Source organism: Globicephala melas, chromosome 1, assembly GCF_963455315.2.
Source record: "Globicephala melas chromosome 1, mGloMel1.2, whole genome shotgun sequence".
Classification (NCBI taxonomy): domain Eukaryota; kingdom Metazoa; phylum Chordata; class Mammalia; order Artiodactyla; family Delphinidae; genus Globicephala; species Globicephala melas.
The window spans coordinates 36,629,973-36,656,602 of record NC_083314.1 but is presented as its reverse complement, the minus strand read 5'-3'; the positions used below and the strand labels follow the sequence as shown (position 1 = coordinate 36,656,602).

General features: G+C 51.1%; 1 protein-coding gene across 1 annotated transcript in view; it reads left to right on the top strand.

Moving 5' to 3' along the window:
- Nucleotides 1-26,630, top strand: part of PLXNA2 (plexin A2) — a 216,672-nt gene that overhangs the window by 3,599 nt on the left and 186,443 nt on the right. Inside the window, exon 2 of the mRNA XM_030872914.2 lies at nt 22,017-23,284. Within this exon, the coding sequence (XP_030728774.1) occupies nt 22,097-23,284 (1,188 nt within the window). The 5' untranslated portion in view covers nt 22,017-22,096. The remainder of the gene's footprint in view (nt 1-22,016; nt 23,285-26,630) is intronic.

Sequence of the window (26,630 nt, the reverse complement as noted above, 5' to 3'; positions counted from 1 at the left end):
TACAGTCTGTTAACTACGGATAAGTCAGGATTGTCCACAGGGAAAGTGGCAGAAGCAGGCTTTGAGGTGCCGTAGTTTTACAGCCTGTGCACACACCCCTCCCCCCAGCACTGCCACCCTCACCCAGGGCCAGTCTGTTATCAATTCATTATAAGTGAATATTTCTCCCCTTCACAGATGCTCTGTTCCAACAATAGTGAATGGAACTGATTCCCTTATGGGAAACAGTGTTTTTCACTTAGTTACAAAGATTTCATGCCTGATTAGAGTAAATGAGGGCTGGGGGTGTGTCCCCTCCTTGTCTGGTCATTTCTAAAGGTGAGCCCTGTGGAGACAGAGAAAGGCAGTTCTTCCCGGGGAGGGGATGGGCTGTGTGTGTCAAACAGCTGGTCCAAAGGGCCAGGAGGGATGCATGGTAAGAACAGGACACCCCCTTTCTCCCTGCCTTAGCCCTCAGGCTCTCCAGGGTCCTGTTCCTGGCCTTTGGGCATATGGAACCCCTACTGTTCCATCTGGGATTCAAGGGCAGAAATAGAGGCGAGAAAGTTCTTTGTTGGGGAGCAGTGTCCCTACAGGGCAAGTGTAAAGGGAGAGGAGGGAAGGGATGGGGGAGAGAGGAAAGAAAAGGCCCCAGCAGTGCACAGGCTGCTGCTCCCACAGTTGGTTAACCATTAACCCCTGCCCTGGCCTGGCCCTGTCTCCTGCTTGCGTGGAAGGATACTCTCAGAAACCCAGAGGAGCAGCGGGTGATCCCCATGCCCACCTCTCCCTGCCACAGGACATTCGCCATGTCTCCCCTCTCCCCTTCGGCCCCCAGCTCAGTCCTGGCCCCCACTCCCCCTTTTCTCTCCCTCTCCCCTGGCACCGGCATCCTCCTCCCAAACCCTGCCAGCTGTCCCTTCACCCAGGCTTTGCCAGTTGTTTGCCTGACAGCATGCACGTCCCACGGGGAGACAGGCAGACTAGGGAGGAGAGTGGATGGACGGGCTGAGCTGGGCTCACACAGGACTCCAGAGCCAGAGCTCTGAGCTCAGCTTATAGACTGCTTCAAACCTATACATCACCGCACGAGGCCAAAGTTTGCTTGGGGGATGGAGACGAGGAGGGGCTTTTGGCCAAAGTTCCCTCTTCTCCGGGAATGCCTGATTTCCGCGAGGGTCCCTGCCTTGGCCCTCTGAGATAGGCCATTTTCTCTCCAAGGCCTTGTCAAAGCATTTCCAGCTCCTCCGACCTGGAGCCCTGAACTTCGGGAAAAAAAAAAAAAAAAAACCAGCAGACGGACCAGAGATGCGGACCAAGATACAGGAGCGAAGGCATACGTGGCAAGACCCAAGTCAAGATGCAGAAAGTCACAGATAGGCGGAGAGAGGCAAGGTGACAGAAAAGGAAGATAAAGGCGGAAAGGCTGACAGTGTAAATGTGGCGAGAAGAGCTGAGAACAGACATGGAAGCAAGTGGGAAGGAACAGTCCAGGCCTGAGGGGCTCTTCTGGTCTTCCCAGGCCCTAAGGGGAGGCTCCTCTGGGCTGCATTGGGAAGCTGAAGTAGCAGGTTATCTCCACTAGAGGGGACTCGTGAAAACCAGGCTTGGCCCTAAACTGGCTTTTGTGCTTATTTGGGTTTTTTTTTTTTTTTTTTAAGAAGAAAAAAATAGTTAAGATATATTAGAAACTCCCAGCTGTCGCTACGCAGAGACCACAACTGGTAGGGTCCTTTCGCCGGTGGGACCTCTGGGCCCGTCTGGTTGCAGGGGAGCGGGAAAGGCGCCTGCAGCATTAGGAGGTGCGGCATGGTGAGCAGCTCAGGGAGAGGCCTGCGTGGCAGGCAGGATGCACCTGGGGGTGGGAGACAGGAGGGGGCAGGCATTCTCAAGAAGTCCTGGCCCGCCTGCTGGCCTGGCCTGCCAGGAGGCTCTTGCCTTTCTTTATCAGCAGTAGAAGTTTTGGCGCATCCCCAAGGTACCTTCATAGGCCTTCCCTTCTCCCAGCTCCCTAAATGCGAATTTGCAAAACACTCTCAGGTGGTGGCAAAAGTGCTCCTGAGGAGACATTTTAAAAGAGACCTTTCAGGAACTGAAAGCATGTCAACGCTGTATCACTGATTTAATCTTCGTCTTCATACTCTCTGTGGGAGCCTTTCTCTGAATTATAATTCCCCCTTTCATTTCAGCAGAGGACAATATGGAGAGAACAGAGTCCAGAGGTTTTTCTCATCTGAGGAGATAATAACTGTCTAACAGGGGAAGGGAAAAATCTTGAAGCTTGGGGATGGGCAGTGGGCCAGAAAGGAGCATCTCTTCAGATCTGATATTTAATCATGGCTTCCCTTTGGCTCAAATTTACCTGAGGTCAAAGCGGGAGGGGAGGGAGGAGAGAGCAAAGAAAAAAGAAAAACAAGATAAATGTATCATATTATTAAAGTCTAATCCTGCTTTTCCTTGGCTAAAATTACTTTCAGTATGAGAGATAAAGTGGAGTTGCCCTTGCAAAGTTCAACGTGTCTTTGAGAAGGAAGAGGCGGAGGAATCCTGGGGCTCAGAGTGACTAGCCGATGAATGAACCCCTCTCCTCTGTGACCCCCCAGCACAATTTCTCTCTGAAGCTTTGAGAGTGAAGATGGAGGCCCTGACTAAGGCACCTCCACTGCTTCTCTGCGCTGTCTGGGGAGCTAAACTTTTAGTATTTTTGTATCTACAAGCTTCCCTTCCCAACTTAGTGTCTTGTTTGGGTACGGAGGGATAGAAAAAAGAGGTGTCGAGCAGCTAAACAACTCCTCCGAGTTTAATCTTCATACGTGAATTGTTGCGCTTGTACTGAAAACAGGAATTGCTATCCATTGGGGTTTAATCAAGTAGAAATCCATCACTTATGCAGTGCTAGGAACGTGTAACACTTGGTACCAGGATGAAAAGGTAACAGATCCTACCTTTAAGACCCTTAAGAGCATCCTGGGGGGAGGGAGTATTACGTAAGCCATGTACCTTCACAGAAGTTTAATGTAAGGCAGAATGGAGTTAACAGTATGTCAGGAGTGTCAGAGGAAGTGGAGCTCCGGGAAGCTTTTGCTCTAGTCAACGGAAGGTGTAGGTTTCCAGGAGAGAGGCTCGGGTGTCTGAGAACTTCATAGCTCCCTGTCAAGAATGACTGTCTAACGCTCTCCCATATTCCTCACTCTCTCAGAAGTACCCCTATTTTTTTTTCCTCATCCTCCTCCACGGATTTCAAAATGACACCACTGTAGTTGTTTTCTATTAGTCAACATCCTAGAGCAAGATCTCCATGTAGCACCCTCCCAAGGGGTTTTCACCGTGTATTCTATGTAAATTGCATCCCTTTCCGGTCCCCTGGAGCTGGCCGCTTGGACGCCACTGTGCTTCATCAGGAAACGTTATTACTCATCTGTATTCACATTGAAGTGTCTGGAAACCTGCCGTTAGTGCACCACATTTATCTGAAGGAACCCATTAAAGGGAACAAACCTGAGAGAGAAAAAATATTCGGCTTTTCCTCCTCACCATGGCTGAGCAGGAGAACGCCCTCCACGAGCCACCCCAAATTAAATTTGGGGCGGGGGAGACCTGGCACTGGGGTGGACAGAACCAGGGTGCATGCTTGGGCTTAAAGAGGCCTTTGAAACCTTTGAAAGTCTGTGCTTTTTAAGAAGTATGAGTGTGTGTGTGTGTGTGTGTGTGTGTGTGTGTATTTCTGAAGAGAAGGAGTTTGTGATCCGCCCCCCGGAAACGTAAAGAACCACTAGACTCTAGTCTCCAGGGCCTTTTCCTAGCCTCAGTTTCTGCTTTCTGTTCTGGTGGTAGAATGAGGGCTTTGGGTGAGGAACTGTAAGCCCAGTGCCTTCCCCATGTCCCCAAGTGGTAGATGACTGACTCTTAGAGTAGACAAGAGAAATCCAGGGACAAAATGGCTCAGAATGTCAGGGAACCCAGGTGTCATAATTGCTCTGCAAATATGGACAGGTCATGGCACTTTTCTGAGCAGGAGGCAGGGCAGAGGACTCCTCCCTGTAAGGGATGGAGGGTGGAAGGTTCAGGAGGAGAGGAAGAGGTGGGTGAGAAAGCCCTGCCTGCCCTGTAGAGGCAGGAGGACCAGCGGGCAGACAGAAGGGACAAGAGGGGATGTTGCCGCTTTGAAGTGGTTTCCTGCTTCATAAAAGCGAAAGGCCTCAGCTGGGCTGGGTAAATATTACGTTGGCCTCTGACCTCCCACCTCCCCAGATTGTTCCCCCAGCTTCCCATTTTTTTCTCCTGAGCTACAAACATACCTGAGGGAGAAGAGCCTGTTCTCTGAACTTGGGTGTTCTCAGCGGGAGCCCTGGCCAAAGCCAGACAGGAGGACAAGGCTCCTCCCCTGTGCCCAGACCTGAGAGCCTTGTGGGTCAGCCAGCGCTGCCAGGTCTGGGTCCCTGCTCCACGCTGGTGGGTGGTGATGTTTTCCAGGAGAGAGGCGGTCAGTCCCCTGACAAGACTAGCCCTCTACCCTCACTTCAGCGGCCCAGACCTTGCTGGCAAGTCCCTTGATTCTCTGTGAAATTAAAACTGACACCACTAGGGTTTTTTCTGCTAGGCAAACACCCCCTGAGGTTTATCCGGAAATTAACAAAATTCAAGTCTAATGCCCCCCTCCGAGTGACCCCCCAGGGTGTGAAGCCCTTCAGGTTCTGGGCCCAAGAACCCAGCTGTGAGAGACTTAGAGAAAACCATCTGAGCCACTTGTGAAGCTGGGAAGTCACGCCCGGCACCCTCCCGCAGGAGGCTTAGTCCAGCCAGGAGGGGTCAGAACAGATGGTCAGGAAGAGTCTGGCGTCAGGTTAAGGTCCTAATGCATGGGAACAAAGGGCCTTCCTTCACACTTGTAGCTCTTCCCTCTTCCTAAAAGCTTTCTCACCTGTTGAACAGTGTTCACCCTCCATTTGCTCCTGGGCCCGGGAAGGAGATACGAGGGAGACAGAAGACACTCAGGGAGAACTGCTGCCTGCCCCGCACCAGCACCTCAGTTTCTTCATCTGTACAGTGGGAATGAATGCTTTCCGTGACTCCCCAAGCGCCCTCAGTTGCCCTTGTTTCTGAAGCCGTGCATGGGAAGATAGTGTTTGGGCCTTTGGAAAAATGACAATTGTTGCAAATGTGTAAAATTATTCTAAAATTTAGAGCAGGAGTACAGCCAAGCTAGGGGTGTTTTTCTCCTCTCTCTCTCTCTGTCTCTGAATTTGTTTGGAATTTTCTGAGAAAAAATAAGATTTTTATTTAAAGAAAATCTGTGTGCTAAAGGTTTTGATATGTAAAAATAGATGATGGGCTAAAGATTCAGTGAAGGCTGGAAACTGAGAGGAAAACCAATGGTGATCCTGGCACTGGGGCCACATGCATGGTTTGGGGTTAGCACTAACCAGTGGGGCTGGAGTTTGAATTCTGAATTTGCTACCTTTGGGGCTTTGATGCCTTCAAGTCTAAGAGGAGAGATGAATGATACTGTCACAGAACTGGTAAGCTGGCATTTTTCTGGGAGTCAGCCTCCCATGGCAGGGCAAGGGGCGGAGCTGACGGACCCCTAGCTGCCTGCCTGCAAACAAGCTTACATCTCTCTGCAGAGAGAGCTCCTAGGAGTATGGATATGAATGGGATGGACACAGCACGAAAAGCATCAGCAGGAACTGGGGCCAGAGCCCCAGCTGGACCCTGGAGCTCAGGGATTAGATCCTTGGCCAGCGCTGACCCCTGGGCAGAACATAGCAAGATGTCTGGGGAGAAGCATCAGCTCTCTTGTGCTAGCCCAAGAAACTCTCCCAGGCCTTCCCTGCTGCAGCACAGAGCCTTGCCCTTGTTGGAAGCACAGAGCATGGGAAGGGGGCAATGAGAGGAGGGGAGCCCTGTGCCTTAGACAGCACTGTCCAAGAGCCAGCGGTGGAAAATGAGTGTGACAAGATGCCTTGAGTTTCTTTTCTAGAATATTATGAAGAAAACAGTTTGAATTACAAAAGAACGGGTGTTATATGTAGAATACTTGAGAAATGTTTCTGAGGATTTGATAACAGCTTTACCCAGCCCCACATCATAGATGCGGCAGCCGAGTCCAGCCTGGGAGAGTAGACTGCCCTGCGTCACACAGTGAGTGGCCAGTCACGGTGTCCACCTGTGAGGAGGTCTGTTTGCCCCGGCCTGGCCCAGCACACTCTCTCCACGTGCCCATGTGGCCACCTTCTCTTTCCATTCTCTCATTCCCCAACCCTGTGCTCAGCGCCGTCCCCATCTCTCTCCCTTGGGTTTGAGCGGGCGTCCCCAAGAAGTGACCTCTCCCCTGCTCTGCCAGTCCGCCGGCCCTAGGACACCCCCATCCCTCTCTGTGGCGCTGGGCAGTGTGTAGAAAGGCCCCCCTGCCTTAAGTAGCTCCAGCCAGCTTTCCTCCATCCACCGCAGGCCTTGCTCTTTTCAGAGTCAATGGCCCTGGCAAAGCCCAGCCACCCCTCCCTCCCCAGAGGCAGCGTGGGTACTGCTTGTGTGGCGGTCTCTATAGGCTCTGCATTCACAAGTTGAAGAGGGTGAGACAATGACCCGAGCAGCCGCCTGCAGACTGTGCTGGCTGGGAGGCTGCCAGAGCGGGAGGTGGGAGCCTGGGCCGGCCAGGGTTTGCCTACCACGCACCTGCGAGCTTTCTCAGGCAGCCGTGTCTGACCCAGAGGAGATGCGAGGCGGAATTGGGATCCAGAGGACCTGGTCCAGGCCACCTGATTGGCTTCTACCACAAGCCCCCAGCCTCCTTGGCCAAGGTTTCCGCCAGCTGTGTAGTCGCTACAGGCCTGGAGGAAATAGCAGGGCCCTGGCTCCTGAGGGCCATTTGCGGCCTGAGGACAGGAAGAGGCAGGACACTTGTCCAGGTAGAGACAAAGAGGCCGCTTCACCAGGAGCCTGCCCAGGCAGAAGAAAGGTACTGTTCATTACTTGCAAGGAGATTGACGTTGGCATAACATGATTTACTTTGCACACATGTTTGTTGAATATCTACTATGTGGCAAGTATTATGGGAGGGAGGCCAGTGGCTATCGTGGCTCTTGAGAACCTTCCAGTGTGGCAAGGGGAAAAGGGGATACACACCAATAATGGTCATGCAAGTTAAGTGTTGCAGGAGCCCAGGAGAGAGAGATGAACCAGAGCCATGCAACCCAGAAGGGGCCGTCTAGGGAGGGAATGGGCTCTACATCATTCGGGGAATTCAAGCAGAGACTGGAAGATGATGACCAGGTCTCAAGAAGGGATTCCCGTGTGGAAGGTATAAGAGGGATGGCTGAGGTCCCCACCCACGTCCCAGTCCTCTAACCTTGAGTCTTTCTTTTTGCTGCTCAGTGAATTCAGTGGAGGAAAAGGCTCTTTTGAGAAGTGAGGATGAGTGTCAGGTCCGTGAGAATGACCCACAGCTGCAGGCCTAAATTCCACAGTAAACAGAGCTGGTTCTCACACCTTCATCCCCGTGACTCCCCTCGGAGCGGGGTGCCAGGAAGGCTGGGCTGGGATAAGCCCTGGCCTCCCCTGGAGCCAGAATTGTCCTAATCGTGTTAAAATGAGCTCTCGGTCTACAAGCAGGGGCAGACCCGCGTGCGCTGAGACTTGGTCAGCTCTCTGCCTGCAAAGCTCTAACTTCTAATCATTGTCATAAACAGGACGGAAGCAGCTGCTCACTCCAGTCTATTATCAGCTTGGTTGGAGACAGAGAAATTTAAATGGCAGTGAGATGCTTAGCAGAGCAACGAAAAGTCGGTGTTAAAAATAAAGAAAGCGAGACAGCTTGTTTCATCGAAATAGAAGGGTTATTAAACAGCCCTAAATTAATCAGTGATCTGCCAGGGTTGGGAATCAGAGCGCCGCAGAGCCAGGGTAGAGAGCTGGGAGAAGATGGGGGACAGCAGGTTAGAGGCAGGTAGGAGCTGCCTGCGATCTCAGGCCAAGCTGCAGGGATTGTGGAAGCAAGGTCTTCAGAAGGAGAGTCGGCAAATAGTTTTCTGCGCCACTGATAAGAGCAGGTTGGGTGGGGAGGGGATGTTGGTAGCCCAGCCTCTCCCCCTACAAAGCCCTGCTTCTGATTTCTTTCCATCTGCCACCACCCATGCCAGCCCTTGGGCCATCTCCAGTCCTCAGCTCCTCCCCAGGGCTGGGCAGGAGCTAAGTGGCATTCGGTGGAGGGCCACAAGCTCCCAGCCTGTCTTCTTCCTCTCTCGCAGGATGTCCCCAAGAACTCAAGCCTGAGTTGAGCTCCTTGCACTGCACTCCCGTTCTGAAAGAGTGGGGACAGTATATCCCAAGTATGGCCTGTAGGGAGGCTGATCTCTGGAGTCAGGGCTCTGTCCTTGGTGATATCACTTGGACTCCAGCCAGAAGGGCAGCAGGGAGACAGGTGTAACTCCAGGAGCCCCAAGTCCAAGGCCCACTTCCACATCAGGTACCTTCTCCAAAATATTTCACCTCAGGTCTACCTAAGTCTCACCGGTGAAGTGGTGATGCTGACCTGTTCTCTCCCTCACAGGCTCGCATATGGGGTACATTAATGGGATAACATACATGAAATTCTTAGTCAACTATAAGATCGCTGCACAAATGCTAGTTTATACTACAGCGGGGTCCCTTGGAGACTCAGGACAAAACATCAAAAAGACTTCCCAGAGGGCGTGACAGGGGTCTGGGGGAAGCGGACTTGCTGGTACCTGGGCGGAGCCACGGGAGGGGAGACGGGCCAAGCACGTCCCTGAGCACTTGTGCTCCCACCAGGCTGGGCAGCAAGTTGGATCTTGAATCAATCACTCCAGGAGCATTTTCTCTGCTCTTTGACCTCAACATTCTTTCTCCTCCCACCTCCCAGCCTCCTGCTTCCCTCCTGGCTGTTTACCCTTTTCCAGGCTCCTCTCTCACACCCCATTCATCATCGGGGGCCAGATCCTCACTCGAAAAGTCTCTCATCTCCAGCCCAGGTGGCCGCACGCTACATTGGCCTGCGTCTCCCCCTCTCCCCCCCAGCACATTCTTCTCCTGGGGTCAGCTTCCCCGATAATTGTGCCCTCCGCTTCTCCCGCAAGGGCCTGAAAAGTCTCTTCTTGCCTCCCTGCTCACCCAGGTGCTAAGGGTCCTTCAGGCCGATGCACTACATTTTGGCACAGACAAGCCCCATAAGTGGACACACCTCTGCCCAGAGTGCCCGCCGCCCCAAAGTCTCCATGTGTCTCTCTTAACCAGCGCCACCCGCAGTTCCCTTGCTCCGTTGAGTGTGTGCGAGTGTGAATGCGCCTGTTACTTAAGAGAGGCTGCTTGACAGCTCAGGATCTTTTCTGCAAAAGCTCAGAGTCTCAGACAAAGAGAGAAAAATAATAGAAACTGAAGGTGGGAAGGTACAGGGTGGGGACACAGCCTGCTTAAGAAGCTTCCTTATAAAAAGGAGTTACAGCTTTTTATTCGAAGGGAGGCTGTTGATTCAGAAAAACCCCAGAAAGGGACTTCCGTGGTGGTGCAGTGGTTAAGAATCTGCCTGCCAGTGCAGGGGACACAGGTTCAATCCCTGGTCTGGGAAGATCCCACGTGCCATGGAGCAACTAAGCCCGTGCACCACAGCTACAGAGCCTGCGCTCTAGAGCCCATGAGCCACAACTACAGAGCCCACGTGCCACAACTACGGAAGCCCACGCACCTAGAGCCCATGCTCCACAACAAGAGAAGCCACCGCAATGAGAAGCCCGCGCACCACAGCCAAGAGTAGCCCCCACTCGCCGCAACTAGAGAAAGCCCACGTGCAGCATTGAAGACCCAACGCAACCAAAACATTAATTAATTAATTAATTAAAAAGAAAAGCCCCAGAAAGAAGGAGAGGTAGGGAAGATAGCAGAGAGGAATTTCATCTGACGTGCTGACCAAACCCAGAGGAAGAGCCCCCCAAAATGTGGAGCTCAGCCCGTACGAACAGTTCTCAGCATCTCCTCGTCCTACGGGCCAGCTTTTCTCTCTTCTCCTTTCCTTCCTCTTTCCTTCCAGGGGCACCTGGATAAATCACCCAGAGTGGCAGAAGTGGCCTTAAATCACTCTCAGGGCCCTGAGAGGAGGGGGTGTGCCCTGGGTAGCATGGGGCCCCGGGGGACTGGAGGAATGGCTGCTTGGAACCAGCAGCACCCAGTTTCTCCCCAGAAGCCTGGGTCTGGGGAGCTGGGAGCTGGGTCCCCAAGCTCCATGCACAAGAACCACCCCGTCACCTGGCTGACGCCACCATCCAGGGCAGACACTGTTGCCAAGGAGATGATGCCCTTGTACAGTGTTTCTCCAAAAACAGAAATAAGAGTAACTGGTGTTTATTCAAAACTGTGGCATTTACAAAACACTTTCACATCTCTTTTCTCATCAGTTCTCACCACAACCCTGTGCGGTGGCCTTTTACAGTTGAGGAAACTAAGACTCCAAAAGGTTAAATAACATGTTCAAGGTCAGGGAACTAGTAAGTGGTAGAGCAAGACTTGCGCCCAGGTCTGCCTCCGAAGCCTCTGCATCCGCTGCCCGGCAACATGTGTCACGGCGATTTGACCTCCTCATAGGACAGCCCTGCTCCGAAACCTTCCTGGAGGGATCTCACCCCACCCACTCTGCTTTTGATCACTTTATGTTGTCCATTTATGATTACGTGCTTTTCATGTGATCGATGATAGCGTATGCTTCACGGCTTCTTGCCAAGACATTTCCTGCACCAACCCTGTTTGCATGGGGCATTCTTCAAAGGAGAGCTGGCATCTCCTCACTCTTCTCCATCCTTCTCCCCACCTTATCCACCTAGCCAATGACATTTGCTCTTCACCCAGTGGGCTCAAGACGAACAACACAGCCAGGATCCTTCCCAAATGGTTCACTCCCTTCTTCACTACCTCCCAAAGATCAGTTATGACAAATCATTGAGCCAAGTGTATTTCAGCCATGGCTTAGAGCAGCCTAGCAGGTGAGAAAAACATATGAGCATCCCCCCTTCCCTCTCCCCTGCTCTCCATGATTCAGACTGAGTGCAGTACTGAGTAAAAGGCATCATGCTACCCCTGTACAGGATGCCAAAGATGCCCTCAAAGAGCCTCTACTGCAATGGGAAGATAGGATAGTCACATGAAAAAGAGAGCCTACACTACCATGCAATCAATGTGTGCTAGAAATAGCAATTTTTGACTTTGGAGGAAAGACAGGGGTTGGGGACAGGGAGCGCCTAGAGGCTTCCTGAGGTTTTGAAGAATGGACAGGGTTTAGACAGGCAAAGAAGAAAGTGGAGATGGGCATTCCAGGGAGAGGGGACCACGGAGATAAAACCGTGTGAGGTGTTTCGGGGACTCGGCAAATGAACCAGTTTGTTAGGAGTGGGGTCACCCGGGAAGAGGTAGGAAGGGAGGCCAGAGAAAGACAGAAGAGCCAGCTTGGGAGGACTTGAACTTGGGCACTGAGCAGTCCCGAGTCTGTCTGGGCAACAGCAGGGAGCCAAGGAAGGTGTTTTCTAGGTGGATACCATACTTTGGCCCTATACCTGGCAAAGTTAGTCAAAGGTAGTCCTCTGACACACAGGAAATGAAGCAGTACGAGGCACACCTTGCAGGAAATCTATGGCTGCATCTTAGAGGCCAATGGCCTTCACTGGGGTCCATCACAGTGGCAGACCTGGATGGTGACTGTGACTGTCTTACATGCACATTTTCAGGGAGGCAACACCAGGCTTGCTAGTAAAGAGGACCACTCTTTTGAACTTGGGGGAATCCCAACTTCTGGAAACAGCGTTAAAAAATGCACCTTGATCTGGCACTAATGGCTGCTCTCCCTGACGCAAGGACAAGGCAGCAGCAATGGGGAGTGCCCCTTGTCCCTAGAGCCTTTCAGTGGCTGCCATGGGGCAGAAAGCATGAGGGTCTGCAAGAGAAACAGGAAGCGCTCTCACCTGGGGACTGCTGGGGGCTGTTAAAATTCTTCTTCAAGAGGAGAAAGATAGGACAGCTTCCTGGAAAGTAAGTGGCGTTTAGGGCCATTCCACAGCCTGAGAGCTGGGATAAATGTCTAGGGCTTTGTTTTTTTACTCCCCCCTCCTTTTTCTTCCTCCCCCTTCCCCCCCACTGGTGAGAATTGGAGCTGTGTCACTATTCTTTGAAAACATTGCAGTTAATGACAGCATAATATGCCGTTATTTGGAGTAACTGTAATTTATTTAACCCCTTAGTTGGGTACTTTCTACCCTGTTTCCTGCTCTCCTGCCCCATTTCTATCTCAAAGTCCTTAGCTCTTCCTTGTACAGTAAGCATTGGGTGAGAAGGCAGGAGAGATACTTCCAGGCTCCTCGGAAAGATCATGTGGAATTCCCCTGAAAGGTGACTGCCAGCCAGCAAACCTCTTGCCACAAAACACCCATGGACTCCACCTTGTAATGGATAACTCAGCCCTGGCCACCTCCATCCTCAGCCCTGCTTCTTTACCAAAATAAAATGGGAGCCTCAAGTCTTGACTTTAAAGTAAAGTACTTGCCAAGTCTTACTTAAAGTTCTCATGAGTCTTCCCAGATTAGGGGCAAGAGGGTTTGGTTGAAAAATAAATTCTAAATATCTAGGTGATGTGGAAGAGTGGGGAAAGCATGGGTGTCAGAAAGTTCTGCTTCCTAGCAGAATGATGCTAGTTACTCAACCTCCCTGAGATTCCATTTTTTCATCTGTGAAATGGGGAGAATAATACCCATCTTGCGGAATAATCACAAAATTACCCGTTGCGTATGCAAAGAATCTAGCAGTGTACCATATAGCAGGTGGTTAATAATTAATAATAATGATAGCTGCTCCTTTTTATTATTTTTGTCGTGGAACACAAATGGAAATTGCTATCATTATGCTATTCGTGACCCTTCTGGTATGAGGAGTTCTAACGTAAATTTGGACTTGACTTAGCAATGCTAGATCCCCACTTTTATTCCTTTGCCAGACTTTGGAAGGAGCCTGAAAACTCCCCTTCCTGTCCTTTAATCCCATAATGCCTACCAGCAGAGCAACCCCATCACGAGGATGGTATGCGTATGGTCTGGCTACAGTCAGGGGACAAGTGGGGTCACCTTTCTAGGGGCCCCATAGTGCAGAGGGCAGGCGCGCCCCCAGTGCCCACAGCTTGGAGCCTCAGAGCCCTGCTAAGTCGCAGAAATTCTTTCTGCCCCAGGGGTGAGGTAGTCATGGCAAGGCTGGGCTGCACCATCCCCTAGAGGGGGTTGAAGAGGGCAGAGCCCACGGAAGGAGGAGGGAGGAGGGGGGGCAGGCCGGCAGCTGCTTGAAATTGATTGCTCTTGTAGTTTAGTTTATACCATGGGCCCTCTCCACGCTGCCCGGGTGGCGACCTTTAGATAATAAAGGGAATTCTGGGAGATTTCTGACAGGCCCGTGACATATGGGGCAGGTCTGCAGGGTCAGGCGGTGTATCTCCCTGCTCCCGGCCCCAGGGTAATGAATCTTGTTTTGACTTGGCCAAGCCAACCCAGCCAGCACCCCAGAAAGGAGCCCAGCCCCTCCCCTCTGCAACCCTTCAAATAAGCGCCTGTCTTTGGAACCCTTCATAATTCAGGGAGACAACTCCAAACTTTTATAACCTGTGAGAGGAGAAGACAAACACTGGATGTTTTGCTAAGGCCCTGGGAGAGCTGGTGTGGTTTCCAGGGCTTGAGCAGAGCCCACTGGGAGACCTGGGGAAAAAAAGCTACCAGAAAACCCTCCCTGATGTGAAGAGGCAGTGGTCCCTGGACAGGCCAGAGAAGGAGCTGGGGTGGGAATGGAGGGCAATGGCTCCCTGGGAGTCACAGAATATCCCCTGTGTCCTTGGGGTCTGGCAGGTGACACATGGACTCTTCTGGGCAGCAGGAGGAGGGGGCAGGGAGGCAAAATGGATAGGAACTCTGCAGGCCAAGCACGAGAGGTGAGAGGCTGGCAAAACCCAGTTCTAGTCCCACCGGGGCCAGAGCTGGGAGAGGCAGAACAAGTGCATTCTCGGGGCCACTGTGTTTAGCTGGGTGAAAGGGGAAGCATGTTTTGCTGCCTTTGGTTCTCACAGAGATGTTGAGAGATCTACATCTCGAAGTGTGTTGGCCCTGTGATGGCTTCTACCCAACCCCTCGCCACAAACACCCGTTTCTTTCAAGGAACAATTCCCAAGCCAAGATGGTGGAATGCATCACTCCTCCCAGCTACATTAGTTTGCTAGGGCTGCTGTCACCAAGTACCACCAACTGGGTGGCTTAAACACCAGGAGTTAATTGCCTCACAGTCTGGAGGCCAGAAGTCCAGGTGTGGTTCCTTCTCATGGTTGTGAGGGAAGGGTCTGTCCCAGGCCTCTCTCCTTAGCTTGCAGATGGCCGTCTTCTCCTTGTGTCTCTTCACATGTCTTCCCTCCATGCCTATCTGTCTCTGTGTCCAAATGTCCCCTTTTTATAAAGACACTGGTACATTTGGGTTAGGGCCCACCCTAATTATCTCATATTAATTTAATTACCTCTATAAAGACCCTGTCTCCAAATACAGCCATGCTCTGAGGTTGCAGGGCTTAAGGCTTCAACATATGAATTTGGAGGGTGCATGAGAGCGGGAGTGCCTTGCCCACCGTGCCATCTGAGACACAGAGACCCCATCTCTGTCATGCACTCATGTGGGAGTGTCATGCACTCTTGCTTCCACCATCTGCCTGAGCAGAAAGCCACACACAGTGGCTTGGTCAGCAGCCCTCTCACCGCCTGGAATATGAGTTCTTCCCTTACTGCTGATCAATGTTAGGGCCTCCCCAAATTTCCTTCACTTAGTCCTTGGTTATTGGAGATTAGATCTGATTTATCCACCTGTGGGAAAAAAAATTGCATGGAAGGACAAGCAGGGAATCTCCCTTCTCATGGTGAGGGAAGTGACTGGGTAGCTGTTGTTACCAAAAGTTGCCTGGACATACCGTGGGGGGATGCGGGAGGGGTGGGGAGCATTGTATCGTCTATTGCACTTTCTCAGGAAAGATGCCAAGAGGCCATGTAGGCAGAGGCCCATTTTCCTTCTCTTTCGCCCCTCACCTCCCTTCCATCTCGCTCTGGGGCGAGGTGTAGCCACTTAGCTTCGCATAACAGCACTGAGTCTGGGGGAAAAAATGACATTCGATTAATGAAACAAACGCAGCTGGTATAGCAGTGACATCTAAATTGTTCCTTTGGTCCCGTTATTTTCTGTAGGAAATTCTCCCTCTGCCCACCCCCCCCCCTCCTCTTTTCCCTTTAAATCGCGTGCATAAAATACGCTAATAACAATCTTGGTGTCTGTGCCTGAGTGACAGCTGAAATAAGAAAAAGACTAATCGTACCTCCTGCAGCCCTGTCACATGGAGATTAAATGAGTCTCTCTCCCACCCCCTGCCTCCCCACCACCACCTCTCTCTCCCAATCTCTCCCCTCTCTCTGGTCTCTTCTCAGTGAGCATCATGGGCATTTGAATAATATATTATAGACGCCATCAGGGTGACAGTGGGGGAAAAAATCAGCTCAAACCCATGATTACTCCTTCCATCTAATAATTATTTAAATACCAGATAACTCCTTTCACTCTAATTGAGGCCTTCCAGCTGTCGGTGTTACCCGCGGCCTCTGCGCTTGCCCTGGCATTCACCTTGTGCTACTCAACGTGCCTGGACTACCTCTGAGGTCGCTGTTCGACAGAGTGACACTTGGAATGTTCATGTACAACCCCAAAGATGACACTATGACGGGTCCTTCAAGATCGTTCCATCCACAGGGGATGAGCCAGGGCCCCAGCCTTGTGCATTTAGACATTTTATCCTCATAGACTTTAATTCATAGAAATCCTATACCAAAGGCAGCCTCTTTGGGTCACTGGGACCAATCCCCTGCTTCTCAGTAAACATATTCCTCAACAGCTGTCAGGAAAATTCAATGTCAGAAAATTCCATAATCTCCTTGGCAGGATGCCCCAGGGATCCTCTCTAGATAGGATGTCCCCCTGGATATCTCACTCTAGTCCCTTCGGCTGCATTTCTAAGTCTTTGAGAAAAAGAAAGTGCCTGTGCTTGGATAACATCTGACCTGTCTATGGGGTTGTCTACAACCCAGAGGCATATGGTACAGGACACCTTAGCCCCCAAGTCACAGTATAGGTGCCATTCTTGTGTGTGACAACTGCCTGGACCTGCCTGGCCTGGAGGAGGTCATCCCCCCAACACAGAAGGGAGCCATTCTGGTGTCCCTTTCACTCCCCTGCCCCTTAATCCGCTCATCCTTGAGTCTGCCCTGCACACCACCTCCCTGTCCAGGCCCAGTCCCAGGCTCACTTCTGCCCATCAGGGGGCCACCACGATCAAAAGGCACCTTCTTTCCCCAAAACAGGGCACCCTCGAGGCAGAACATAACTGACTCCCTGGACTCTTTTGCCTACAGCAGAGGAAGCAATGGACCTTTGGTCACAAGGTCTAGGTTCTGATGGAAGCCTGTCCCTGAGTCATGTTGGGTCACCTTGGACAATCTGTTTTCTTTCCATAGGCCTCAGTTTCTTCATTTAAAAAAAAAAGAAGTGGACTGGAGTAATTTTACAGTCTGCTTCAGTGCTGGACTTGAATTCCTGCTTTAAAGGTGCCACTAATTAGAAGGGAAAGCTGGGGGAGAAGATGGACCTTTCCCTGCCCTGGGAGAGGGAAGAGGTTGGGGTGAAGCCCAGGAACAGGTGCTAACTCCTCTGACTTCACAGCGCTCATTTTTTGTTTGTTTGTTTAATTGAAGTATAGTTGATTTACAATATTGTGTTAATTTCAGGTGTATGGCAAAGAGATTCAGTTTTTTATATATATATATATATATATATATATACTTTTTCAGATTCCTTTCCATTATAGGTTATTACAAGATATTGAATATTGTCCCCTGTGTTTTACAGTAAATCCTATTTTATATATATTAGTACTGTGTATCTGTTAATCCCATACTCCTAATTTGTCCTTCTTCCCCTCCCTTTTCCCTTTAGTAACCATAAATGTGTTTTCTATGTCTGTGAGTATGTGTCTGTTTTGTATATGGATTGATTTATTTTTTAGATTCCACATATAAGTGATATCATGTACTATTTGTCTTTCTCTGTCTAACTTACTTCACTTAGTGTGATATTCCCTAGGTCCACCCACATTGCTGCAAGTGGCAATATTTCATTCTTCTTTATGGCTGAGTAATATTCCATTGTATATATATACCACATCTTCTTTATCCATTCATCTGTTGATGGACACTTGGGTTGCTTCCATGTCTTGGCTATTGTAAATAGTACACAGCCCTCATTCTCATACTTACCATTTGGATCCTGGCTATGTGAGCCACCTAGTAGGTGCGGTTGTATTAATAGGCATGTTTTACTGTTATTGTTATGAAAACTGTCACAGCCAAAATGGTGCTGGTGATGACAGTGCAGGTGGTGGTGATAATGATGGTGACAGTGATGATAGAATGATGGAGGATACTGATGATGGAAGAGCTACAGATGGGTCCAAGAGTGGGAGCTCTACCATCATGAACTTTTACTCAGTTTAGCAAAATTGTATCCTGATCCTAACTCCTCTTCCTACCTCCTCCTCCTTCCTTTTGCAATAAGGGAGGCCAAGTAAGCATAGAGGCATATTCCCCCAGATCTCCTAAAAAAGGCCACAGGGCGGGTCACAGGAAGGAAAGACTCTGGCACTGAGCTGAGCTGGAAATGCCTAATTGTCGTTTCTTCCCTGCTCTGCCCCTGTTGCCTACAGCAGCTGATCAGGAAGGTATTAGATGCCTTCACTAGCTGTCACCAACACCTGCCTCCTGAATCCTGATCGGGGAGATGGTGTCACCAGGCCCTCCAAATAAAATATTTAGTGACACTTGCTTCCCAAAGAGGAAAGCGTGGCCTCTTCTTGGCATCAGGAATGCTTTGCGTGCTTCGCTGATAGGGCGAGCATCCCGGGGCAGCACGTCCTGGTTGGAGACTTGGGGTGGGGGAGAGGGAAACTGGTAGGAGGACAGCCACTTGGCAAGTCTGGCTCTTGAGAATGCATGTGACACAGTGACTTCATGAACTAGACGGAGAGAGGAGAAGGGACAGGAAGGAGGCATCGTTGAGAAAACCCCTGAGGTTGACACTAGCAGAAAACTGGGGTTAGGAGGAAATGCTAGGTCTACAGAGTCATAGGTGTGTGTTCACTGGCTTCTACCAAAGTCATTCTAAGACCGACCACGGAATGGGTGGAAATCAAGAGCTGGGAATATTGAGAAATAAATTATTACTGATAAAGGCTAATGTATCTTGAACACTTATAACAGACCAGGCATTGTTCTAAGTGCTTTATATGTATTAAAGGACTTCATCATAATAATCCTATGAGGTAGATGCTAGTGCTAATCTCATTATATATAAATAGTGAGATAGCATCAGAGAATGGCTAAGTACCCTGACCAAGTTGACACAACTATTATTGCCTCTGAATCCAAGCACCTAAGTTCAGAGCTCATGAGTCTAACCATTACACCACATTGCCTCTCGTCAGAGGTTCAGAGGTGGGTGCCCTTCCCCCTTACTCCAAATTCAGACGGGAGGCTTGATCCTTGCCAGCTGGGCCCTGCTTTGGAAGAGCTACCTAATAGCATCAGCCTTGGCCTGGAAAGCCAGGGGCTCTCAACTTGCTGTTGAAGTCAGTTGTCTTTGTGAATTCCAAGGTGGAATGCAAGCCTCCTCTGCCACCCCTGCACTGCAAGAGACCACGTCTCCTCTTGACCCTGACGCACTAGTGCCTACTGCTCCCAAGTGGGTGATCTTTGAGTGCCATGGAATGAATCTGTGTGGCCGGTCACCAGGAGCAGTCTGTCCCAGGGTAGATGCTGATTGAGGGGTGAGAGGAGAATAGCCCAATTATTGGTCTGTTGAGAACTCTGAACTTCACCAGCCTTACCCAGTAGGACAAAAGAACCTCAGCTGCCATTGCAGTCATAGACTCTGGAAGCTGAAGCAGACAAGTCTCAAGGTATCATTTTGTCTGAATGAAGAAATCTTAAGAACTGGTTAATTCTAACATCCTTGATGTTAAGATCAAGAAATAGGCTCAGGTCGATGCTAGACCGGTCTAAAGCTATACAACTCATGGGTGACACAGGCAGGATATGAATCCGGGGCTCGCCGAGTCCCTCACTCTTCCTCCTGCCCCATGACTGCATACCTTCTAGCCACCAGGCCAATTTTGCCATTCATACTTGAACTCTCAGGATCCTGTACCTCCGCCGGGCTCCCTGCAGGTTGCAGAGAGGCTGTGTTGGGACCTGTGCAGTAGTGTGCTAGAGATGATCACCTTGGATCTATCCCCCTTCCTCTGACTCATGCTTCCCAGTCTGTGCCCCTTCACTGGGCCAGGGAGGGGGATCAAAGGTCTGCCCACAGCGTTCATTCCCATGGAAAGGAAGAATACGAGCAAAAAGAGAAGTCAGGAGGTCTGGCGGGATTCCTGAAGTGCAGTCTCCTGGGGAGGCTTCAGTGATAATAATAACTCCATAAGTTAAGCATTCACTGAGTGCCAGCTCCCATGCTAAGAGGTTTCCCCGCGTTATCTCATTTACTCTATGACAACTCGAGGGGCTGGTGCTGTAATTATCCCATCCTACCAGAAAAGGGGGATGAGACTGGACTTGCCCAAGGTCCCAAATTTCTTCCCCAATTCTGCCTAACAACAAAAGCCACTCACTGTTTATTCAAACTGTGTCTCTGGAGGATATCGGGCAGGGAGGTGAGATAGTTGATCTTAACCTCACAATCGTGTCCTTTGGTGTCACCTCTTCTACTGGGACCTTTTCCCTCCAGCCATGGGCTAAGCATGTATGTGCATGTACGTTCTGGGGGAGGTGGGGTGCACTGCCCACAAACTCGATGCCAGGGTGTCTCACAGAGCACTGTCTAAAAGGCACAGCCCAAGCGCATCAGTGGTGATGATTAGAATCCTCACGGCTCCTCGGGGACACACAGCCCTCCACCTGTAGGCATAGGAGCTCTCCTACCCAGAGACAGGGGCACGCACAGCCCGGCCTCCTGCCGTTCCCTGTCCAGCTGGAGAATGTGAGCATTCTGTTATTTCCTTTCCACGGCTCCTCTTGAGGAATTCACGTCCTGCTACTGGCCCCAGGACATAGCTAAAAATAACCTCCAAACCGAAAGCTCTGTCTGTCGGGAGGCTTTGCCGGTGAGCACGTGGGGCCGGAAGGGCTGTGTCAGAGTCTCTGAGGTCAGCCTGGGCCTCATGCCGCTGTCGCCTCCCTCTTTCCAAGGAAGCCCGGGACCTGATGAGTCACACCAGAACAACACCCCGGTGAGGCCCGGTTGGAGGAGAGCCGTCAGGTGGGGCCTCCCTCTGGCACCGTGATGGCTGTCAGGCATGGGAGGCACAGTTGAGGAGGATGAGGGAGAGTTTCTAAAGACACAGAGCGAAAGCCATGGGGATGCTGCAGATGGCATCTGTGTTAATTCCAACCCAGTCTAGCCAGGTTGGGGGCGAAGGGACACAGGACTCTCCTAAGCCGCCTTGGAGCACATTCTTAATCCTTGGCTTGAGTGTTTCCACTCCTGCTGCCTCATCACCCAGAGTTCTGTCTGGACTTGTCCGAGGAAGTTGTCAGACACTCCATCCAGCTGGAGAAAAGATCCCTCTGCTAGACAGCCTGCTGCCCACTGCTGCCGCCACTGCCACCGCTGTCCCTCCCTCTCCATAGAAGTCAGGAGCAGCGCTGGCAGAGTGATGGGACAGGCTCCGCTCTCTACCCTCTGCCTAGGAGTCTAGAGAAGCTCTCGCAGGAACACCACCTTGCCCCTCTGGGCAGCTTCCTTGGAATAAGGAGGAAAAGCTGTGCAGCCTGGGGCTTGGGAGGGCAGAGAGGGAGGAAAGAAGTCGGGGCAGGGGACTGATGAGGCTGGGGCAGGCAGCCTGAGGTCGGCCACACGGAGCCTTAAACAATCACAAGGCCCCGGCAGTGGCTACAGTGAGCCTGACCTTCAACTTGCCTCCCTTTGCTCCTCTCCACATCTCCCAAACCCGGAACCCTTGCCCAGGTGGCTGAGACTGGACTCAGCCAGCCAGTCCCCGTGATTAAGGAGGCCACCTCCCCCTGTGCTCCACCTGCAGAGAAGCAGAAGTGGAAGCAATTTCCCCAGGACCTGGCACCCCACTTACTGGGGAGGCAGTGGCTGATGCCCTCCTGTCCCAAGGAGGAGGGGTGGGGGGTTGTCCGCCCTTCTCCCTGGGGCTCTGCAGGCTCCTGAACAGCACCTGTGGGGATCCCAGTCCCACCTCACACTCTGAACGAGTTTTAACCGCTAATGATCAGGGATTCTTCTTTCTAGAGAGGACGAGGTCAAGGGGCAGCGAGAGGCACTGTGATTCAGGGTGACCAGCTCTCCTCCTTCCCTACAGGGAACAGAGCATGAAAGAAGAAGGAAGCCAGCAGTGTGAGGGGCTGGAAGTCTGAAATAAGAAAGAATTTTATTTGTGATATCAGACTCGGAATAGCTGCCTGGGAGAGCCTGGGAGAGGACCTTGCTGACCAGCTTTCACAAGACAGGAGAGATTTCCACTGGACTGGGAGAGAACAGGAGGACAGACCCAGCGACTGGGTGGGGAAGTCCGGCTTTAGTTCCGACACCAGGATCAACTGGCTGGGTGAACTCAGCCGTTTAACCTCTCTGAGAGATAAAAACGATATCTGAAGAGGACAGAAATAGAGATGCTTTGTAAAGTTATTAAAAAAAAATGCATTTTACAGCGTAAAGGCTGGAGACCAAAATAGATAATAGGATTCCCTGAACATCCCGAAGAGGGAGAAAGTATGTTAAAAATAGAAAAACTGAAATACAGAAGAAAGAGCCTCACAGAGCTAGTCGGCACTGGGACCTGGGTCAAGCAGTCCTGTTCACTCCTCCAGGGATTTATTTTCCATCTGACCCCTCTGCCTTGTGTTTTCCAGAACCATGTAAGGGCCAAGCCAGGAAGGCGGAGTACGCGAGCGCTCACAGGCTCTGTCTCCTGGTCCCCGCCCGGCTCAGAATGGAACAGAGGAGGCCCTGGCCGCGGGCTGCAGAGGTGGACGGCTGGCCTGTGGTCCTGCTTTCCGCCGTCTGCGTGCTGCTGGCACCCCCGGCGGCCGGCATGCCCCAGTTCAGCACCTTCCACTCCGAGAACCGGGACTGGACCTTCAACCATTTGACGGTGCACCGCGGGACGGGGGCAGTGTACGTGGGGGCCATCAACCGCGTGTACAAGCTGACGGGCAACCTGACCATCCAGGTGGCTCACAAGACGGGGCCGGAGGAGGACAACAAGTCCTGCTACCCGCCGCTCATCGTTCAGCCCTGCAGCGAGGTGCTCACGCTTACCAACAACGTCAACAAGCTGCTCATCATCGACTACTCCGAGAACCGGCTGCTGGCCTGCGGCAGCCTGTACCAAGGGGTCTGCAAGCTGCTGCGGCTGGACGACCTCTTCATCCTGGTGGAGCCGTCCCACAAGAAGGAGCACTACCTGTCCAGCGTCAACAAGACGGGGACGATGTACGGGGTGATCGTGCGCTCCGAGGGCGAGGACGGCAAGCTCTTCATCGGCACTGCTGTGGACGGCAAGCAGGACTATTTTCCCACCCTGTCCAGCCGCAAGCTGCCCCGCGACCCCGAGTCCTCCGCCATGCTCGACTACGAGCTCCACAGCGACTTCGTCTCCTCACTCATCAAGATCCCATCCGACACCCTGGCCCTGGTCGCCCACTTTGACATCTTCTACATCTACGGCTTCGCCAGCGGGGGCTTCGTCTACTTCCTCACCGTCCAGCCTGAGACCCCCGAGGGCGTGGCCATCAACTCGGCCGGAGACCTCTTCTACACCTCGCGCATCGTGAGGCTCTGCAAGGACGACCCCAAGTTCCACTCCTACGTGTCCCTGCCCTTCGGCTGCACGCGGGCCGGGGTGGAATATCGCCTCCTGCAGGCTGCTTACCTCGCCAAGCCCGGGGACTCGCTGGCCCAGGCCTTCAACATCAGCGGCCAGGACGACGTGCTCTTCGCCATCTTCTCCAAAGGGCAGAAGCAGTATCACCACCCGCCGGATGACTCCGCCCTCTGTGCCTTCCCCATCCGGGCCATCAACTTGCAGATCAAAGAGCGCTTGCAGTCCTGCTACCAGGGCGAGGGCAACCTGGAGCTCAACTGGCTGCTGGGGAAGGACGTGCAGTGCACCAAGGCGGTAAGGAGGGCCCACCTGCTCTACCCCTGATGTGGCATCTGGCATTGCACACCCCTTTGCACACCCTGCCCGCAGACCACCACGGCCTGAAATGAGAGAGGTGCTCAGGCTCACGTTACCAGGTGGTCCCCATAATACAGAGTCTGAGGATATCAGACACTTGAGGCATGTTTGCTGATGCGCGGAGTCATTCCCAATGTATAATCAAGGGCCTCTACGCCACCAGCCACTGTTGTAAGCACCCCGGGCTTCAGAGGTGAACCATACAACACAGCTACTTGCCCTCATGGAGCTTTCATTAGTGAGGCAAGACAGATTAATACATAAAATATGTCGTCTCTCAAGTGATGACAACTGCTGTAGGGAAAAATAAAGCACAGAAGTGGGAAGAGGCAGTACCCACGAGGATTGGTGCATTGAGAAAGCAGCATTTGAGCAAAGAATGAGGAAAGTAAGCTATGCAGGTATCTGGGAAAGCATTCCAGAGAGAGGGAGGGAGTAGCTCTTGCAGAGAATGCAGGGCATGCCTGGAGAGCGTGAAGAGCGAGGAGGCCACTACAGCTGGACCCGAGCATGTGGCAGAAAGAGCGGTTGGAGATGAGCCAGTCAGAGGTAACACACACCAGATCCTGTACATACAGGGCCCTGTAGGCCACTGTACAGCCAAGTGAAGGAGTAAAGTAGGCAGGTAGATATGTGAGCTGGAGGAGCGAGAAGGGAGTTGAGCTTGACTGATAATTTGAAAACTGGGGAAAAAGGAGAAGAAAGGGAGCTTGGGGTCCAGACCTGAGGATGGCAGAGACAAGAAAGTCAGTGGAAAGCACTGTCCTGTCAGAGGGTCAAGATGCTACCATCTAGGTGGTTACCGTGATCCACCCATTAGTCCGTCCATCCATCTACCCATCCCTCTATCCATCCATTCATCCCTCCCTCCAGCCATCCACTTAACAAGAAGGTATTGAAGATCTCCCAAGTGCCCAGCTGGGGATGCAAACATAAAAAGACATGATCACAACGTTCAGATATCTCGTAATCTAATGGGAGAAAGAGTGAAAGAAAAAATAGCTGGCAGTGTAATATAGTACCTAAGAGTTTGGGATTCAGAATTCAAATTCTATCTGCGTGACTTCCTGGCTTCAGGAGTAACTTAATATCTCTCCATTATCATCTGTGAAATGGGAATCATAATGCCTACCGCATGGGATGATCAGATACTATGTGGCAAGATTAACACCATGCCTGGAGTGTTAGGTTGAGCATTATTAGTTAACTGTTACGCATGTGACAAGTGCTAAGATAGATTTCTGTGCAGAGTGCTGTGGACACTGGATCGGCAGCCTGGGGAACAATCTGAGACCAAGTGACCCATACGGCTGCCTTCTGAGCACCCTAAATGGAGGGTGTCTGCTACCGGGACCAAACACCTCTTCTTAAAGCAAAAGACAAATCAGGCCTAGGGTATGCTTCTGTTCCTACCGTCAGCCTCTTGGTACAATAGGATAGTAGTTAAGGCCGTAGGCTTGGAATTCCAACAGATTTGTATTTAAAAATCAGTCCTACCATTTAAAACTGTGTGACTTTAGGCAAGTTATGTACCTGATCTGAGCTGTATTTTTTTTCATTTTTAAAATAGAAATAATAGTAGTCTCTTTTTATGGGTATTATGAGGATCAAATGGAGCAAGTATGTATGAGCACAATACCTAGCCCATAATAAGCATGCAATAAAGGACAGCTATAATTATTAATATTAATGATTATAGAACCAGTTATTTGCTGTTATTTTACCTTTATAAAATGAGGAGTTTGAGCTAGATATTCTCCGAAGTTCTTTACAGTCCTGAAATTCTATAACCTCTGGCCCCAACCAATCAAGACAAGTGGAGAGGAAATGCAAGGGTTAAGTCCTTGCAGAGTCCAGCCTGGTTCCCACTGCCCAGAGGGGGCCCTTGTCAGAAGGAAACTGCTGATTCCTGCCTGCTGCTGAGCCAGAGGGAAGAGGAAGAGCCGACACCCTTGTGGGGCTCCATTGGCTTGCAGAGAGACAAGCCCGGGCTAGTAACCACAGAGCAGCAGAGGCACTGGGAGAGAGGTGACAGCAGGTGGGATCAGGACCTCAGAGAGAACAGCCCCTCACTCACCACCCCCTCCCTTCATCATCACTCTTCGGCTGCGGCCTTGATAGTGGAGGTGGAGGTGGGGCTGCAACAGGAGGGGCCCCTTAAAATCCTTATAATCTAAGGAGTCCCAGACCTGGGGACCCAGAGACATTTTGGTGGCCTCAGAGGGCGTTAGGGAGGAGTGAGGGTAGCTGACGTCCCGGGGCTTAATTTTAACGTGATCTCTGGACTAACATGGAGCTCTCAGATGAAGGATTTGAACTCTGTTCCAGAAGAGAAATGAGGAAGGGGAGCGTCACCCATTGAATAACAGTTATTGTCCTAAAGGCTGTGCTGGGCAATTTAAGAGTTACCTCACTTAATCCTCAATATGACCCTATAAAGCAAGGATTTTCATCCCCCATTTGACAGATGGAAAAACAAAGACACAAAAACTAAGTACATTGGTTGCACCCATACAACCATAAATGACACAGCAGGGATTTGAATTCAGTTTAGCCCATATGACCTCCGAGTCCAAACTCTTTGCATTTAGCCATGCTGCTTCTAAGGAAAGCCATACACCAGGCTCTCCCTTTCAGAGCAAAAGTAAAGGGGCAGCAGGTGTTTGGGAATATCTGACAATTTAGAGACGAGAAAAGGAAATGCCAGCCAATCCCAGGGGCTTAGGCTCAGAACAAACCGTTTCCGTCACAGTCTGGTGATTCTAGAGTCAGGAGGGATGTAGAGAAATTCAAAATCACTGGCAAGTTTTTGGCTTCTGTCATCATTTCTCAGAAGCTGGCTTAGGTTATGCCTGAGCCCAGGCTCTGCAACCTTAGCGGTCCCTGGAGAGAGTGGGAAAGAAACTGAAGCCATGAAATCAAGAACTTTCAGAGCTGAAAGGAAGCTTGACGATTACCTGGTCTAATCCTTTCCCTTTACAGATGAGAGCATTCAGACTCAAAGTGGGTATGTGGTATATCAAGATAACATAGCTGGCTAGTGGTAGAGACAGGACTACAATCTAGATTTCCTGATTCTTTATCAGGACACTTGTGCCTCTGGTGTAGGGATGAGAAAGAGAAGTAGAAAATGTAAAAAGTGGTAGCTGATTCCTCTGACCTACCTTTCTAGAGAGCCTGAAATTTCCATCATTGGCTCCAGGGATGTGCTGGTGAATCTTAAATGGATGGCTATATGCAGGCAATGGTAGTAGCAGGGAAGGGATTGGGGTGGGAGGATCTT